Source organism: Pelobates fuscus, chromosome 6, assembly GCF_036172605.1.
Source record: "Pelobates fuscus isolate aPelFus1 chromosome 6, aPelFus1.pri, whole genome shotgun sequence".
NCBI lineage: Eukaryota > Metazoa > Chordata > Amphibia > Anura > Pelobatidae > Pelobates > Pelobates fuscus.
In genome coordinates, this window is record NC_086322.1 from 97328223 (window position 1) to 97346568 (window position 18346).

At 40.9% G+C, this 18346-nt stretch overlaps 1 protein-coding gene across 8 annotated transcripts in view; it reads left to right on the plus strand.

The window, feature by feature from the left end:
• Nucleotides 1–18346, plus strand: part of PCM1 (pericentriolar material 1) — a 118442-nt gene that overhangs the window by 36998 nt on the left and 63098 nt on the right. For 4 of the 8 annotated variants that reach the window (XM_063458067.1, XM_063458069.1, XM_063458068.1 and 1 more), the window contains exons 2-8: nucleotides 6547–6657; nucleotides 9927–10166; nucleotides 10302–10574; nucleotides 11285–11455; nucleotides 11589–11702; nucleotides 15514–15693; nucleotides 17072–17249. In XM_063458067.1, coding sequence (XP_063314137.1) covers nucleotides 6562–6657; nucleotides 9927–10166; nucleotides 10302–10574; nucleotides 11285–11455; nucleotides 11589–11702; nucleotides 15514–15693; nucleotides 17072–17249 — 1252 coding nt within the window. In that variant the 5' untranslated portion in view covers nucleotides 6547–6561. The remainder of the gene's footprint in view (nucleotides 1–6546; nucleotides 6658–9926; nucleotides 10167–10301; nucleotides 10575–11284; nucleotides 11456–11588; nucleotides 11703–15513; nucleotides 15694–17071; nucleotides 17250–18346) is intronic. The other 4 variants (XM_063458070.1, XM_063458071.1, XM_063458072.1 and 1 more) reach the window with 3 other exon arrangements.

The window sequence follows — 18346 nt, forward strand, 5'->3', positions numbered from 1 at the left end:
TGGCGCGGTGGGTGGGGGCCCTAAATGACCCCCCCCCCATCAAGGTGACTAGGGGTCCCAAGCCCCTAGTCACCCCCCACCCAAAACATTCTATCCCCTACCTACCCCCTCACCCTAAAAATAGTGAGGGGGGAATAAAATAACTAACCTGTAAAAAAAAAAAATAAAAAAAAATTAAACTTGCCATTTGACGTCTTCTTTTTTCTAAATTCTTCTTACTTCAGCCCCCCAAAAGGCCAAATAAAAATCCATAAACCCGTCGCACTTTAAAAAAAACAAAACCCAAAAAACCGAGCGCAAACAAAAATTAATCCATCTTCACCCATGGAGGGCACGCTGCGTACTGAGCTCCGCAGGGCGGGTCAAGGCTTATAAAGCCTTGCCCCGCCCTGCAATTAGGCTTAGAACACAATGATTGGTTGGTTTAAGCCAATCAGAGTGCTCTGTGTCATTTTACACAGCGTGGGAAAATTCTAAAGAACTTTCCCACGCTGTGTAAAATGACAGATCACTGTGATTGGATGGTTTTCAAGCCATCCAATCACAGTGCTCTGTGTCATTTTACAAGCGTGGGAAAATTCCAAAGAACTTTCCCACACTTGTAAAATGACACAGAGCACTGTGATTGGATGGCTTGAAAACCATCCAATCACAGTGATCTGTCATTTTACACAGCGTGGGAAAGTTCTTTTGAATTTTCCCACGCTGTGTAAAATGACACAGAGCACTCTGATTGGCTTAAACCAACCAATCATTGTGTTCTAAGCCTAATTGCAGGGCGGGGCAAGGCTTTATAAGCCTTGACCCGCCCTGCGGAGCTCAGTACGCAGCGTGCCCTCCATGGGTGAAGATGGATTAATTTTTGTTTGCGCTCGGTTTTTTGGGGGTTTTTTTTTTTAAAGTGCGACGGGTTTATGGATTTTTATTTGGCCTTTTGGGGGGCTGAAGTAAGAAGAATTTAGAAAAAAGAAGACGTCAAATGGCAAGTTTAATTTTTTTTTTTTTTTTTTTTTTACAGGTTAGTTATTTTATTCCCCCCTCACTATTTTTAGGGTGAGGGGGGTAGGTAGGGGATAGAATGTTTTGGGTGGGGGGTGACTAGGGGCTTGGGACCCCTAGTCACCTTGATGGGGGGGGGGTCATTTAGGGCCCCCACCCACCGCGCCAGGGGGAGGACAGTAGGTCCCCCCCCTTATTGTTTTATTAGGGCCCCCACCCACCGCTCAGGGGTGGGGGCCGGGGGGGGGAGGACAATAGGTCCCCCCCCTTATTGTTTTATTAGGGCCCCCACCCACCGCGCATGGGTGGGGGCCAGGGGGAGGACAATAGGTCCCCCCCCTTATTGTTTTATTAGGGCCCCCACCCACCGCTCAGGGGTGGGGGCCGGGGGGGAGGACAGTAGGTCCCCCCCCCTTATTGTTTTATTAGGGCCCCCACCCACCGCTCAGGGGTGGGGGCCGGGGGGGAGGACAGTAGGTCCCCCCCCCTTATTGTTTTATTAGGGCCCCCACCCACCGCGCAGGGGTGGGGGCCAGGAGGGAAGACAGTAGCCTCCCCCCCCCCAATCTTTAACCCCCGCGCAGGGGAGGGGGGGTGTTTTAGTTTTTTTTTGTTTTTTACAGTGAGCAGCCACAGGCTGCTCACTGCTTACTAGACATGCCCCTACTCGCGGTATAGCGAGTAGGGGCATATTATTTACTAATTTTAAGTAATCTTTACTTAGTATTAGTAAAGTTGGCTGAAAGACCAATTCAGGTCTTTCAGCCTTTTAGTAGATCGCTCCCTGATACCGTGGGAATTAGGGAGTTATCTACTAAGCGGCTGCAAGATGCAGCCACAGCAATGAATAGGATCGGAGTTTCATTCATTTGAATGAAATTCCGATCCGAACAAAGTACCGAATTGCATCCTAACACCAATGGAGAAACAGTGCTCATTCTGTTAGGATGCAATTCGGCAGTTTTGCCGGCGTTCTGTCTAAGTGACAGGACGTTCGGCAATACTGACAGGAAGCATTGTGGGAACAGGGAGGAAAGCTAGGGATCATGGGAAAATTGCTCTGACCAGCGGAAATAAAGCACACTTTGCTCCTCCGCTGGTCAGAGCTGGTCAAGCGGAGGAATCCCATAAGACAAAGAGTCCCTACTTTGTCTTATGGTTTTAAAGAAAACTAAAGAAGACAGGAAGAAAAGAAGAACAGATCCTGAGAGAGGGGGAGAAGAGGAAGAGATTGAGGAAAGGTAAGTTCGGCATGACAGTGCCGCTTTAAAAGCAGACAGGTTAGCATCATCTCCCAAGAATCACTACTTTACCCAGACTCCTACTTTATAGAGGTTTATGATATATACTTAGGAATGCTATTGGAAATATGAACTTTAAATGTGAGCCTGAATTTTACTATTGATTATCCAAATACATTAAGAAATATGGGCCATCTCCAACTTGGCATGACAGTTTGTACAAAGCAATTCAATTTCAAGAAAATAAAAATTGCAGAACTGATCCTTTTTTTGGAAAGTAAAATGTCTTATTTAGTATATGTGAAAAAATTCTAACAAAATAGATCCATATAAAAATAATGAAAACCAAGGGCTCTTATAACTGCACTATAAATAAATGTGCTGATTGACTATTTAAGGGTCAGACAGGCTGAGCAAAGCAGGGCACTGTTCAAATTAAACAGATTACACTTTAAACCAATTCAGAACATGCAACTAGCATATAAAAAAAAAGTTATTTACCGTATATACTCGTGTATAAGTCGATCTCATGTATAAGTCGAGTGCAGTTTTGTGACCAACAATTGTGAAATATGCTATGCCTCGTGGATAAGTCGAGGGTAAAACTTGGGGCTATGAAATTCTGTGATTTTTATAATTATATACACACACACTCATACAAACACACACACACTCTGCATTATATACACACACACACACTCATACAAACACACACACACACACTCTGCATTATATAAACACACTCTGTGTGTTTGTGTGAATGCAGAGTATGTGTTTGTATGAGTGTGTGTGTATATAATGCAGAGTGTGTGTGTGTGTGTAGTGTGTGTGTGTGTGTGTGTGTGTGTAGTGTGTGGGGGGAGGGCATTTGTATTATTTTTAATTTTTTTATTTAAATATTCTAATTTTTTTATTTTAATTTTATAATTATTTTTTGTTTTAATATTTTTTTTACATTTTTTATTTTATTTTATTATTATTATTTTATTATTTAAATTTTTGTTTTGTGCCTGGTGGTCCAGTGGTGTGTACTGTGCAGGAGGGGGGCTGGCAGGAAGCGTTTACTTATCTTTCCTGCAGCTCCTGTCAGCTCCCTTCTCCTGCGTTCCGGTCAGCTCCCCTGTACGTCTCGCGGTCTGCGTGCCGCGCGGAGCGTTGCCACGGTAACCCGTGGCAACGCTCTGACGCCGCGGCTCTTGCGAGATTTACAGGCGAGCTGACCAGAACGCAGGAGAAGGGAGCTGCAGGAAAGGTAAGTAAACGCTTCCTGCCAGCCACCAACAGGACCGCCGGGCTCATTACAAGCCCGGCGGTCCTGGTCTGAATTATGGCAATGTAAGTATCCATAATACAGACATTGACTCAAGTATAAGTCGAGTGGGGGTTTTTCAGCACAAAAAATGTGCGGAAAAACTAGACTTATACTCGAGTATATATGGTAAATTGAGAACAAACTCAATGGAAAAAGTTACATTTAGAATTGTATCAAAAATGTTCAAGAACATTGGGCAAAACTTTTCAGCCTGTACATAGTATGTAAGCACTCCTCCATAATTCAGGTAAGTGTAATGTTGGCTGGGGGGGAGGACAATAGGTCCCCCCCCTTATTGTTTTATTAGGGCCCCCACCCACCGCTCAGGGGTGGGGGCCGGGGGGGAGGACAATAGGTCCCCCCCCTTATTGTTTTATTAGGGCCCCCACCCACCACGCAGGGGTGGGGGCCAGGGGGGGAGGACAATAGGTCCTCCCACCTTATTGTTTTATTAGGGCCCCCACCCACCGCTCAGGGGTGGGGGCCGGGGGGGAGGACAATAGGTCCCCCCCCTTATTGTTTTATTAGGGCCCCCACCCACCGCTCAGGGGTGGGGGCCGGGGGGGAGGACAATAGGTCCCCCCCCTTATTGTTTTATTAGGGCCCCCACCCACCGCGCAGGGGTGGGGGCCAGGGGGGGAGGACAATAGGTCCTCCCACCTTATTGTTTTATTAGGGCCCCCACCCACCGCTCAGGGGTGGGGGCCGGGGGGGAGGACAATAGGTCCCCCCCCTTATTGTTTTATTAGGGCCCCCACCCACCGCTCAGGGGTGGGGGCCGGGGGGGAGGACAGAAGTCCCCCCCCCTTATTGTTTTATTAGGGCCCCCACCCACCGCGCAGGGGTGGGGGCCGGGGGGGGACGACAGTATGTCCCCCCCCTTATTACCATTTTTTTTTTTTTTTTACAGTGAGCAGACACAGGCTGCTTACTGTTTAGTGGACATGCCCCTACTCGCGGTATAGCGAGTAGGGGTATTGGGGAGATTTTAATCTCCCTTGTGCTATTATGGGGGTCATATTGACCCTCATAGAGTGAGGGGGGGACATGGGGGGCTTAGGAAGTGGCGAGGAGCACTGCTCCCTGCCGCTTCTATAGTTACATATTACAAGGAGGGAGCTGCACGCCGGTAGCTCCCTCCTTGTAATAAACTGAACGAACAAACGAACACTGATACTCAGTGTTAGTTTGTTCATCTGATTTTTTTCTATTCATTCATTCGTCTGTCTGATGAATGAATGAATAGGTGAAATTCCCGTTCGCATGTCCAGGTGTTTCACTGGGCATGTGCGGGAATCTCACAGTCTGTGTAGTGTGGGTAGATGACGTGTCCCACAGGGACTTCACTTACCCACACAAAGATGGCGGCGCCCTGAATAAAGATCGGGGCAGAAGATAAAGAATTAAAAAGAGGTAATGTGGGGGGCTTAGGGGCATTTGGGGGTGACTAGGGGGTCGATTGGATGTAGTGGAGGCGGGAGGGCGGTTAAAAAAAAAACGGGATTCGGCATGACAGTGCCGCTTTAACTGTAAAAAGCTGAACTGCATCTCTCAGAAACTTCTTCAGGGAAGATAATCTGGATAACATGGCTGCCTAGGATAACCTTTTGTGTTAAGTTGTAGTGATGGCTGCAGGAGAGATTTGGTCGAGCGTTTGGAATTAAAACACAAACAAGCATGCACGAGTGTAAACTAATCTTTTACTCTTTGTGTGTGTCCTTTATTACTGAATATGAACCTAGAATTTGTTGGCGGCATGATGGTAGTATCTGTGAGAAAAATTACTTAGTACTGCAGTCTGGTGCCACAAAGATTTAAAAAAGTTAGAGTTAAAGTTAATAATAAAAAAAAATAATGGTGCAGAGATTAAGGGCCAAACTGTATTTAACACAACCCCTGAGAAGAGTCTCCCCAAAATATCGACAAGTGCCATGTTTATTTTTGCATTGTCCTCAAGATGTCCTTTAGCAATAGAGCAGACACATTCACCAACAGACACACTCAAATGAACATAGCTAACCTACATATACACCCATTTTAAAGCCAGATAGCCCTGTAAACAACATATGCCTACTTGCAGCTAAAATACGAAGTTAACAGACATACATTAGGTCACCAGGATTGTTTATGAAAATTGTAATTGGTGAGAATTAAACAGGTAATTAGGAATTTATAGTCTAGAAAACTGAACTGAAAATATAGCTTGATTTGTAGAATCATTCCAATTTGGCTATACTGGCCTAAACTTTGCAAATATCTAAATTCCAACAATTCTCTTTTTAGTGAATACCCTTGACAGACTTACTCACAGCCTCTGAAGTCCCTTTTACAGACTGCAAGTAACCAAAAATCAACTCTCATCTATACAGTAAAGCATAGATCCTCTCACCACCATGCAGTAAAACTTAGATCGGCTCACTGCAGCAAAGCATTCTCAGTCACGCAGTAAAAACAAATCTAAGGTCCCACTCAGAAAAATATACATGCCTAGTCACAGTATAACACACAAATCTAATCGCACAATAAAACCTACCGTATCAATTTCCAGCCAGACAACCAAAAAACTATTCATGACACACGCCAATAACATACATTGTTAGAAATATGTCACTGTCTTTGCGTGTTTAGTTTTTTGCAAAGACCACCCAAGGTAGCATGTCTAATTAAATGGTGGGGGAGATTAGTTAAGAAAGATGTGCAATTCTCCTTCACTCACCTTAAGAAAAGAAGGTGCTGAGGGCCCTGCTCAAATGAAATTCTGTTTTGTTAATCATACTTGTCTTGTTGCAGCTATTTGCTTGCTAGTCCACCTATTCTACAGTGCTGTGGAATTTTGTTAGCACTAATCTCTGTTCACATCAGCTGCTGTGATGACAAGATGTGGTGTCCATGAGCTTGCTACTGAACTGAAACTAGTGACTGTAAAATGTTCATCTCTCTTTCACATTCTAAAATGCAGTAGGGACTTAGTATGTGTTTTCTTCCTTTTCACAGGCAGCTTGTTTTATCATGGCTACAGGAGGTGGTCCCCCAGAAGAAATAATCAGTGACCAGGAGCTACCCAACTGGAGCCACGAGTCTTTTGATGACAGACTAAACAATATGGTACAGATTTTTATTTGATATAGAAAATTGAATGTAAATGCTGCTCCTATATAGGTTTAATTTTTTCATTTTATTTTTTGGTTTATAGTCCTTTCATTTGCAATTTCAACAATACAAAACACATGCATTTGATAGACGTCACATATTTATACAGATGGATGCTTACAATTGTTGTTTCTTTTGTTACGTTGTTAAAGTCTGAGGAGGGTTCTTCTTCGTTTCATAGGCTTTATACATTTTGACAACAACCCTTTTATTTATTATTTTTTAAACAACTGAAAGAACAAAGCAAACATTTCAATTGCATAAAGTGTTTGTATTTTAATAGATATAAGAATGAAAAGAGAGGGGATAAACAGATTGTTTAGATAAGGAAATAGTTATATATGTTCGGGATTTGGAGTTTAGAGTTTTATTGCTTGGGGCTTCGGTTAGGGTTCAGCATTATTTTATAGGTGAAGTATCCAGTATGTGTCCTGGCAGGGGTGTGCACCTGCTCCTGTGTCCTGCCTTGCCGGAGGGTCAGGATCGGGATTATTATTACTGCGTGTGGGAGTTTATGGTTTTTCCAATATAAGTTTAATTCAGGAACTTTTCAGATGGCATATTTCTTTTGCATTGATTTGTGATGGTTGTTTTGCCTTGTGGGACTGATATGTTATTATGAGATATATATATATATATATATATATATATATATATATATATATATATATATATATATATATATATATATATATATATATATATATATATATATATATAATATAGGAGACTAGTCAACCATGTTTTGTGAAATCCTTAAAAGGACACTCTAATTGCAATAACTGCTGTCCCTTAATGAAGTTGTTTTGGTGAACAGATCCTGTTTCTACAGTATCACTGCTCAATTCTATCCTGCTTAGAAGTTAAACTACGGTTTTTGCAGTGCATGCAACTCTTCTCTTGCTGTGAGTACCACAGCTTTCCTGCACACCTTCTTGAAAAAAGGTTTTATTGTCAAACCTATCTTTGGAGAGTATGTATCCTATTAACCCCTTAAGGACACATGACGTGTGACATGTCATGATTCCCTTTTATTCCAGAAGATTGGTTCTTAAGGGGTTAAAGTTCTTCTCTCCTGCCCTCTCAGTTGCCAGTTGGTGCACAACAGTTTTATGGGTGAGATTATTGTTAAAGAATGAAGAAATCAAAACTTCACAGGAAGATTCTCATTTTTATTTATTTTTTAAAAAATGCAGCTTTGTCAAAGAAGCAAATGTATTCTAGCACAATGCATTTTATTTAATTCATATAATTTGTAAAATAACTTCCAGATGAGGTAGGATTTTAGGGACTTGGGAAACTACTAAGTAATAATTAGGAAAATAAGGCACTTAAAGTTATCTACCTTGGGGGGCGGAGTCTGACCGCCAAGCTGAATAGACGGGGGAAAAAAAGCTCCTGTCGGGCGGGCAGCACACTAGGCACAAACGGCAGCTATAAAGCCCAAAGTCCACCTAGGGAGCACTACCCACATCGGGGATGCACTCCTGTATCGGATGATACCTTTCTTGAGCCAGTCGGAGCTACGTGACCGAATCGCAGGCTGCGGCCTACTGGAGTTGGAGCCAGGGAGAGGCGGCCACTCTTACTGGTACCGGACCCCCCAGGACACGTTGATCTCCTACCCCCTCCCCCTCAGGACCGGCGGGGGTTATCCTGGTCCCCACTGGACAAGCGAACCACGACGGCAGACGAGTAATGTCAGCCACAAAGCATGCAGGGGCACAGGACCGCCGAGGCACATCCAATATGGCCGTCTGGCAAGAGCCAAAGAGAGGGTGCACGAGCAGTCACCTACCCTCCCACCCCCTGGAAACCCTGGACCGACTATGCCTGCGCTTCTGTACGACACTGTGTAGCAGGGGGGAGTGCCTTATTGTCGAGCAGCCCAAACAGTGGCCTCATGGATCTGGCCTACAACCCGCAGGCACCAATATGAACTTCCAGACGGCCATCCGGCCGCGTGGGCACCGCAAGCCGCAATGGCGGGAAACAAACTTCAGCCACCCAGGTGCAAGTACCGGCTCCCACTTGCATCCGAGAGAGACCGCCGAGCTACGCTTCTGTTCTGGCAATGCACCCGAGCATAGAATCTCGGACCAACGAGACGCCACTCAGCGCCATGGCCGCGCTTCACACCGACGTGCGGAAGAAACCTATGCAGAACCAAGCCGGAGAGAGGCTAGAGCCCGGAGACGCTCACTGCTCGGGCGCAAACAATGACCCCCACACACGAGAACGGGACTACCAAACCAGTCTCACGTGCGTGCAACTCACTGAACCTGTACACCCGCGTCCAGCACGGATCATCTCCATACTCTCCACTAGCGGATGCGAGCCACGGTGCCACACGGGCGAACACATCACGGATTACCACTGAATCTGAACCTCCGACTGGGGAAGCCATCGGCGAGACACGCCACAAAGATAAGAGACCCTCCCATGGGCATAGGCCCCACTACCCTCCCAGTGGACTTGCCTCACTCGCAACAGTCTACACACACAACAGGCGCTGCACAGACTTTCACTAACCAGCAACTCAATGAATCGCTGCATGGACAATAGAAATTAGGCAACTAATACTAGCCATACCCTTAACCCATATCAACCCTCTGACAGGCAAAACCCACAATGACCGCTACCAATAGCGCCGAGAGAAATGGCGGTACCCCTGTTTTAATAACCCCCACTTGGCTTTACGCCTGTTTAGCTACCGCTTCATGCTAACGTGTCCTGAGGCACCTACTGTAATGCGGCACAACTTTAGCAATTCAAAACTCCTGTGTGTGTGTGTGTGTATATATATATATATATATATATATATATATATATATATATATATATACTCTACGTTTATCACGACTTACTCTACACTCTTGTATCGTTGACGCATACTACTGTTATTACTTTATTAACTCCTTAAAAAATGTGCACGAATTGCCTAAATGTGTGTCAATGCATGGTACGATCTCTAGCTCGTCAATTGCTTTTGGGGCATGACAAGCGTATATGTAATGTTGATATGCACAGCAAAATAAATTTATCTACCATGTATAAAGTACATTTAAAAGGTTGAATTTTTAACCTAGATTTTCTTTTTAACTCAAGTATCGGTGAAGTGTGTTTTTTATAGATACTCCTTTCTCTAGCACATGCTGCTGATAGAACAAAAACATTTTTGAAGTCTGTTTTATATGTTTTTATTTACATTCATGTTTATTTAGGACTGGAGTGGACAGAAGAAAGCCAACAGGTCATCTGAAAAGAACAAGAAAAAGTTTGCAGTAGAATATGAAACAAGGCTTACAAATACTATCTCCCCGGAATCGTCTCCTGGTGTTGGTCGGAGGAGAGCAAGAACACCACATACATTTCCTCACACCAGATATGTATCGCAGATGTCTGTACCAGAACAGGCAGAATTGGAAAGACTCAAACAGAAAATAAACTTTGACCTGGATCAGGTTAGTTTATGTATTTCACATTTTGCGGTTGAGTTGTGGGAGGTAATAAATCTATAATATAATCTTTTTTGTGTGTTTTATTAAGGAACTTTGTCTCCTCCCCACCCCTTTGTGTTTTGTTTTGGTGTTTTACAGCAGAGTATAGGCAGCGATTCACAAGGCCGAGCAACAGCAGCAAACAACAAACGCCAGGTTGCTGATGCCCGAAAGCCTTTTAACTTCCTGCCACTTCAACTTAACACTAACAAGGATAAAGCTCCTTCTCCAAGTCCTCCTAAGCGGGAAACTAGTACCAGCATCTTACCAAAAGACTTCCTGTCCCCCACTTTTAAGAAAGAGCTTCTGCGGAATTATCAGTTTTCTTTGGAAGAAGATGGTAGAGGGGAACAAGCAACTGATAGCAGTCAGGTAGTATTTTGTTATGCCTTCTCTACTTAACTGACACAACTGCAAAACCCCCGTCTCATCTGTGAGACACATACCGCAGTCATGTGGAGCACTTTGCTCTAATTCTACTTGTATGTAGCTACTACTTTGTTTTGCCAGCAATACACCTTTTGATCTTTCCATTTGATTTGAAGCATATAATGCTGAATTTATCCTTTCTATTTATTTTTAGAAGACATCTTGGCCTATTTTTTTTCTTTATTTTAATGGTTTTTCTTTTAAGAAGGAGAAAACGAGCCTCATTTGCAGCTAGTTCAAAGATTATGCTTGGTGTATGCCCATTTATAAAGCATGATGAAAGGCCCTCCTTCCAAACCACATAATGGGGCATATTTTTTCAAATATTGTTTCCTTTATGTGATCTGGAATATAACACATTTTCTTTCTGGAAACCTGCTTTTTTTTTTTTTTTTTTCTAGATAATTTCAGGATTTAATTTCCTAGTAGTTAAAAAAAAAATAAAAAATAAAAAATAGTACTTTTCCTTCCTCTTTTTATCATTAACATTGTGGTTCAGAAGGATGTATCCTTCCTAAATTACTGTTTTTGGGGTGTGTTGCTTATTCACGTCTATCACAGCATTTGTTTTCCCTATGTAATTTCTTTCTTTAAACAAATACAGGAGCAAATACTAGTTTCTCATGTAGTTGCAATTCATACCTTTTCTGTAGGTTGTGAGTAGACTTATAAAGATTCGTGACTATATAACCAAGGCCAGTTTGCTGAGAGATGACCTTATTGAGAAAAATGAAAGGTGTGCCAATGTTGAACGCTTAACACAATTAATTGACCACCTGAAAGTCCAGGAAAACTCATACCTTGTGTTTCTTCAAAAAATGCTTGTAAGTGTAATATTTTTTGGAAGCATGCAATATGATACATTTTATCATTCTAATGCATAGTGTTTCCTTTTTAAACTTTTTTTTTTCTTCCCCCCCATTTCCTCTTGATTTTTATAATAATGCAATATTTTAGGTTAGCGAAAATGAGGAGGATGTTCCAACTATAGATTCTGCAGTGGGATCTGGTTCTGTAGCTGAGAGCACATCATTAAACATTGACGTGCAGTCTGAGGCTTCAGATACCACGGTAAGCAGCTTTTCTGAACCATTAGAAATTCAGACTTTATGCAGGAGTTTTATTTGTGCTTTATAGATACTTGTAATCTCCATATGCATAGGACATCATTTTAGAAGGGATATATTGCAATTGCCTAGCACAGGGATAGGCCACCTTCAGCACTCCAGATGTTGTGGACTACATCCCCCCCATAATGCTCTTACATCCATAATTCTGGCAAATCATCATGGGAGGTGTAGTCCAAAACATCTGGAGTGCTAAAGGCTGCCTATGCCTGGCTTAGATTTATCGCTCTTGTTATTTATCAGTCTTCTAGGGAGGAATGGTTTAGCATCTTTATTTGTGCAGTAACAGATGAGTTTACAAGTAAACATTTCTTGGCTGCAAATTTTTATTGGTGATATTGCAGAAGGTCTTGATGGTAAGGTATGTCTTTTTGCTGATGATACTAAGATATGTAACCGGGTTGATGTTCCAGGAAGGATAAGCCAAATGGCAAATGATTTAGGTAAACTAGAAAAATGGTCCGAGTTTAGCAACTGACATTTAATGTGGATAAGTGCAAGATAATGCCTCTTGGACGTAAAAACCCAAGGGCAGAGTACAGAATATTTGATAGTCCTAACCTCAACATCTGAGGAAAGGGATTTAGGGGTAATTATTTCTGATGACTTAAAGGTAGGCAGACAGTGTAATAGAGCAGCAGGAAATGCTAGCAGAATGCTTGGTTGTATAGGGAGAGGTATTAGCAGTAGAAAGAGGGAAGTGATCATGCCATTGTACAGAACACTGGTGAGACCTCACTTGGAGTACTGTACACAGTACTGGAGACCATATCTTCAGAAGGATATTGATACCTTAGAGAGAGTTCAGAGAAGGGCTACTAAACTGGTTCAGGGATTGCAGGATAAAACTTACCAGGAAAGGTTAAAGGAACTTAACATGTATAGCTTGGAGGAAAGACGAGACGGGGGATATGATAGAAACATTTAAATACATAAAGGGAATCAACACAGTAAAGGAGGAGACTATATTTAAAAGAAGAAAAACTACCACAACAAGAGGACATAGTCTTAAATTAGAGGGACAAAGGTTTAAAAATAATATCAGGAAGTATTACTTTACTGAGAGGGTAGTGGATGCATGGAATAGCCTTCCAGCTGAAGTGGTAGAGGTTAACACAGTAAAGGAGTTTAAGCATGCGTGGGATAGGCATAAGGCTATCCTAACTATAAGATAAGGCCAGGCACTAATGAAAGTATTTAGAAAATTAGGCAGACTAGATGGTCCGAATGGTTCTTATCTACCGTCACATTCTATGTATCAATATGACCTCACTGGTCCTGAAAAAATCCACAATCCAATACACAGTAGAGTATCCTAGACACTAATAATTGATGGAGAGTGGGGGGACCAAGTGGTGCTGAACTATGTGTCCATAGATGCACGGCCAGTCTTTAGTCAAAATATAATTCACTGGGGTTAACCATTACTGTATTAAATGAATATAAAGAAGGCTGGAATACTAGATTTTGGTTCCACTTTAATTCAGTTGTAAATGGGTCTGTAGTTACCTTGCTCAAGTTAATCTATTCATTGAAATGCTGCATCTGTCTAGTGTTTCTAAAATGCTACTTTAAAGAGACACCGTAAACACCCAGACCACTTCAGCTCAAGTGGTGTGGGTGCAAACTCCCATCACCCTTAAAGGGACACTATAGTCACCAAGACAACTACAGCTTATTGTAGTTGTTCTGGTGAGTATAATAGCTCCCTTTAGGCATTTTCATGTGACCACTCCTTAGCCAATGGAGGGGCTTCCTGGCTCAAGGCTGCACAGTAAGCAGCCCTGCCGTTCAGCATCCCCATTTTCAGCTTAGAGATGCTGAATTTTCTTAATAGAGATGCATTGATTCAATGCATCTCTATGAGGAGGTCCTGATTGGCCAAAACGGCATTTGGACCCGCCCTGTGCCGATTTTAGCCAATCCAATACTTTTCCTATGGGGAAGCTATGGTGCCAGGAAAACCAGTTTGGTTTCCTGGCACTATAGTTTCCCTTTAAGAGATTTCAGTCACACCGCTGAACAACTCCTCCCTTTTAGGTCAGTCCTCTGTGATTAATACACAAATCTAGCAGAAAGATGGGCTAGTAATATCCCTTCTTAAATACTACTTTTTTTTTATTTTTATATTTTTTGCTTGCGTATATGTAGGATAATAGAATCTGTATTGTTTGTAATAGCAACAATATAAGCTGTGATGATGTTAAAGAGACTAAAGGTAATATAACAGCTGTTTTCCCCCTCCTTAGTATTTCCTAAAATAAGACAAAAAAATCCTAAAGAAATTGGGCAAACTTAAAGGGAATGAGTTGGACAGACCGTGATGTTTTCAAAATAGAAACTTGTATTTCAGTAACTTAACCCCTTAAGGACCAAACTTCTGGAATAAAAGGGAATCATGGCATGTCACACATCATGTGTCCTTAAGGGGTTAAATTGTTTATCATCTAGGGGTGATGCAAAAATGTAGGTTATGGTGTTTAATATGTTTAATATTTAAGTGCATTGAAAGGTAGAGAGATAAGTGAGATGTCCTTGGTGTTTGCTTTTATCTCTAGGTATGGGGTGGGGGGGCCGGACTAATAAAGAAAACTGTATCAATGTAGCAAAAATAGTCAGTTAAAGGAACACTGTATTCCTAATACTATAGTGTACCTCTGCACTCCACCCCCAGCAGTGGTTAAAGGGTTAAATATCCCTTTAAACACTCACCTCGGCACTCTCTCCGCCTCCACCGATGTCAGTGCCAAGGGAAAAACTTAATGCTTTCCTATGGGGGATTTAAAGATGCTGGATATCCTCCTGCTCAGCTTAAGGATGTTTAAATGTTGTTTCACAGAGTTAAACTCCTTGAAAAGGTAGGGAGGCTCTAGTGGCCCTTTGGTAAACTGCCATTAGAGGCAGTCTTAACTTGCAATGTTTTTTGCATTGAAGGGTTAAGGGGACAGGAACACTTCCTTCAAAACCATTTCAATGAGATCAAATCTGGGTGTCTATAGTGTCCCTTTAAAGTAGAACAATTAAAAGGATAATTAAACATCTGTTTTAATTACTGGAGACAATGTAAAAATCTCAAGCTGCTGGCTTTTAAAAAAGGCCAACTGCTCTCTAGAGACTCCATTGAAAAAGTTTGGATGTTACAGGATTCATGAAATTCTTATGCCCCTTTTGGTAGAGCAGTAAAAACCTTTTTTGCAAGTGTGAGTAAACAAATATACTGGTATTAGGTTTACCTAGTTTAATGTTTAACTTTAACAAAATAAATTTATATAGTGTTACTATAAACTCCATTTATGAGAAGCATTCAAACAGCTTGGCTAAAGATGAATTTTTTTTTTTATTCTCTTCAATTATGCTATTACTTTTTAGCTTGATGCTTTGTTATACTTTAATGACAATTAGCAATACTGTTCCGTAGTTTAGATGCAATGTGCAGCAGAATATGCACGCAGTACAGTGTGTTCATTCAAGGCTGGTGATACTCCAACCAGTAATCCAGTACCAACAATTATGCCTGAATGGGGTTCATAATGAATAACTTTTTGAAGCAATACATAATAAACATTATTTTGGTGTATATTGTGATTCTTCAAATGTAAAGCTTTCATAGTGTCTCTACTCTCTCCCCTCCCCTAACAAATCTGATGTTTCATGAAGATAAATGTGTGAGGGTGTTTGTGTATAGTTTGACAGTAAAGCTGTTTGCAGATCTAAATTTTTTATTTTTTTTTAACAAATTGAACTATTTAATAAAGGAGTTATCTGTTAGTCGACCCCGAATTGAGGACAATCTAGGGAGCTCAGCTTCACAAATGACGGTTTCAAAGTTTCAAGTTCATACATCTCCAAAAAATCAAGGTGACAGACTCTCTTGGAATGGGAGAGACATATGGCCACAAACCCATTTTTCTCAACACCATGAATTACACTTTAAGGTACATATATAATACAATTTTGAAAGATTGCAACCATTAAACTTTTTTTGCGTCTTTATTTTTAAATTAAACAGATTAATACTTATAAAAGAGCCTGGGAAAAATGATTATCAATGTTAATTGCACCAGATTGCTTGAAGGGTAGAAAATCTACTATGGATGTATCCGCATTGAGCAAAATAAAATATTATATATAATTTTTTTAATTGATTTATTTTGTTTAACCCCTTAAGGACACATGACATATGTGACATGTCATGATTCCCTTTTATTCCAGAAGTTTGGTCCTTAAGGGGTTAAAGCTATGCCAAAAATTAGGTTATCGTGCCTCCAGATAGTTATAACCTCTAAAGAAAAATAACTGAAAGGAGATGAGGAACTAAAGTTGCTGATAAAGAAATTCACCAATGGATTTTTGAAAAAACATTTAGTAGATAGATATATACACACCCAGTGAAAACTTGCATGTATTTAATTATGATTTTTTATTGGGGGCATATATGAAAACAACTTGCAAAAGCTTCAGATCTCGTCTGTAGCTTTTACAATACTTTTTCTCCATACCAGACGGTCTATGGCTGTCCAATCACAGACTTCCCAGTGCAGCTCATTGAGAAGTCTTTGCACCGCAAGTTCTCTGAGCAATTGCCTGTGTTTTGAATTTAGCTCAACTCCGCTAAACAACCAGGAAGTAAGAGGGCCTGGTTGTCTGACAGCCAGAGGGGCGTATCACGATTAAATTCTAAATAAAGCTAAAGTGCTTTAGTTGTGTGGAGTGTCCGTTAAAGTTGAGTTTTTTTGTAGAATGAAATGAACATCCTTTAATGTTTTAATCTATCTTTCAGTGATTTGTAACTTGTTTACCAATGCTTTATGTGGTCTATAATTCATTTTTATTCAAACATATAGGATCGCGCACTCTCACAGTGAAAACCAGGTGCCTCAAAGACCACCGGGTTGGCAAAACCCAAACCTTGTCAAAGGCCTCTGTAAAGTCCGAAACATTGCACATTCAGTTTTAAATAAATCTTTTCCTTTGAAGAAACCTTGAGTGCCTGGATCTACTTTCTACTATTATTCATTTTGAAGCTGTCCCCATGAGACCTTAAATTATATTGTAGTTTTTGTGCCCTCTTTTGGGCACTGATTAATAAGGATTATTTAGATTTTTATTATTGCACACTATTACTTTAAACTCCAATATAAAAGTGAAATATGTCAGAGCTCTTTTTTTTAGAGTTCATATGTTTTGCTAATTTGCAAGCAACTAATGTGATTTCCCTCTGCAAGTGTATTTGTCATTTGTGAAAAGGCAGATAAAGGGAAATCTCTCACTATGTTTAAAAAAAAATATAATTTGTATTTGTATTATTCCCAGGCTGTAGACCCTCAGAAGGAAGCTAAAGAGGAACTTAAAAATATGAAGAAGCAGCATGCCTTATTAACAAGAATGCTTCAGCAACAAGAACAGCTCCGGGCTCTCAAAGGAAGGCAGGCTGCTCTCCTCGCTTTACAGCATAAGGCAGAACAAGCAATCGCTGTGATGGATGAATCTGGTAAATTTACACTTTTAAATCTACTTTTATATAACTTTCACCTCAAAATTATGATTACTGTATGCCAAGTCCATAATTTTACCTGAGAATGTATGCTGGTGATCAGGTATTATCTAGAGGTGTGTTTGTTTAATCTGTAAACATAAATTACAGATTATTATTTCTCTGGAAAGCCTCATTACATCTTTCATTCCTATATACTGGTATGTCTGCATACAGACCTGTGCCATCCTAACTGAAATGAGTAACCTTTTTGCCCCATTTTAATCAGTTGACTTTTTTTGGTGCTTTAGAGCAGCAGTAATTGTAGGCCTTACAGGCCTATGTAGAGTACCCAGTATATATATTCAAATGTATCTAGATTCTAGATTTATTTTAAGAAAATTAGTTTCATAGTCTCTGGACTTAAGAACACTGACCAAAAGAAGCTTAAATCAGCGTTGTTTCCTGTGTCAATGAGGAGGGTGATTAGTTTCTTTGACACAGGAAATGGAGCTGACTTAAGCTCTGACTTGTGTCAGAGAATGTCAGGTGTAGGAAAAAAAATACATAAGACAAAGTAGTCCCTATATCTTTATATTTGAAAGAAAATTAGATCAGAAATAAAGAAAAGAACCGATTCTAAGAAAAGTAGAGAAACATAGGAGAAAGGTAAGTTTGACGTGGCAGTGCCGCTTTTAGGGGTTAAATGTAGAGCACTCTGTCTCTATTCAAAATAAACAATTGTGATAGTTGTACTATGTGTGGCGTCCCGTTCTTTATTGTAATAGGTGCCCCACCATGGGGCATTTTATTGAGTTTAGTGGGAGGGTCTTTTTTTTTTCTTCTAACATGCCCCTACTCGCTGCATAGCGAGTAGAGGTAGAAGGGATATTTTAATCTTCCTTATTTACTTATACGAAGTAATTTTTACTTAGTATAAGTAAAGTTGGCTTTTTAGTAGATAGTCCCCTAATTCCCACAGTATTGTGGAGCTATCTACTAAATGGCTGCAAAATGCATGAATAAAATTCCAAAATGACCAAATTTAATTCGAAAAAAATTGGACAAATTGTGGGCTTTCGATTCACACGAAATTCAGTGAATTTGCCAGAGCC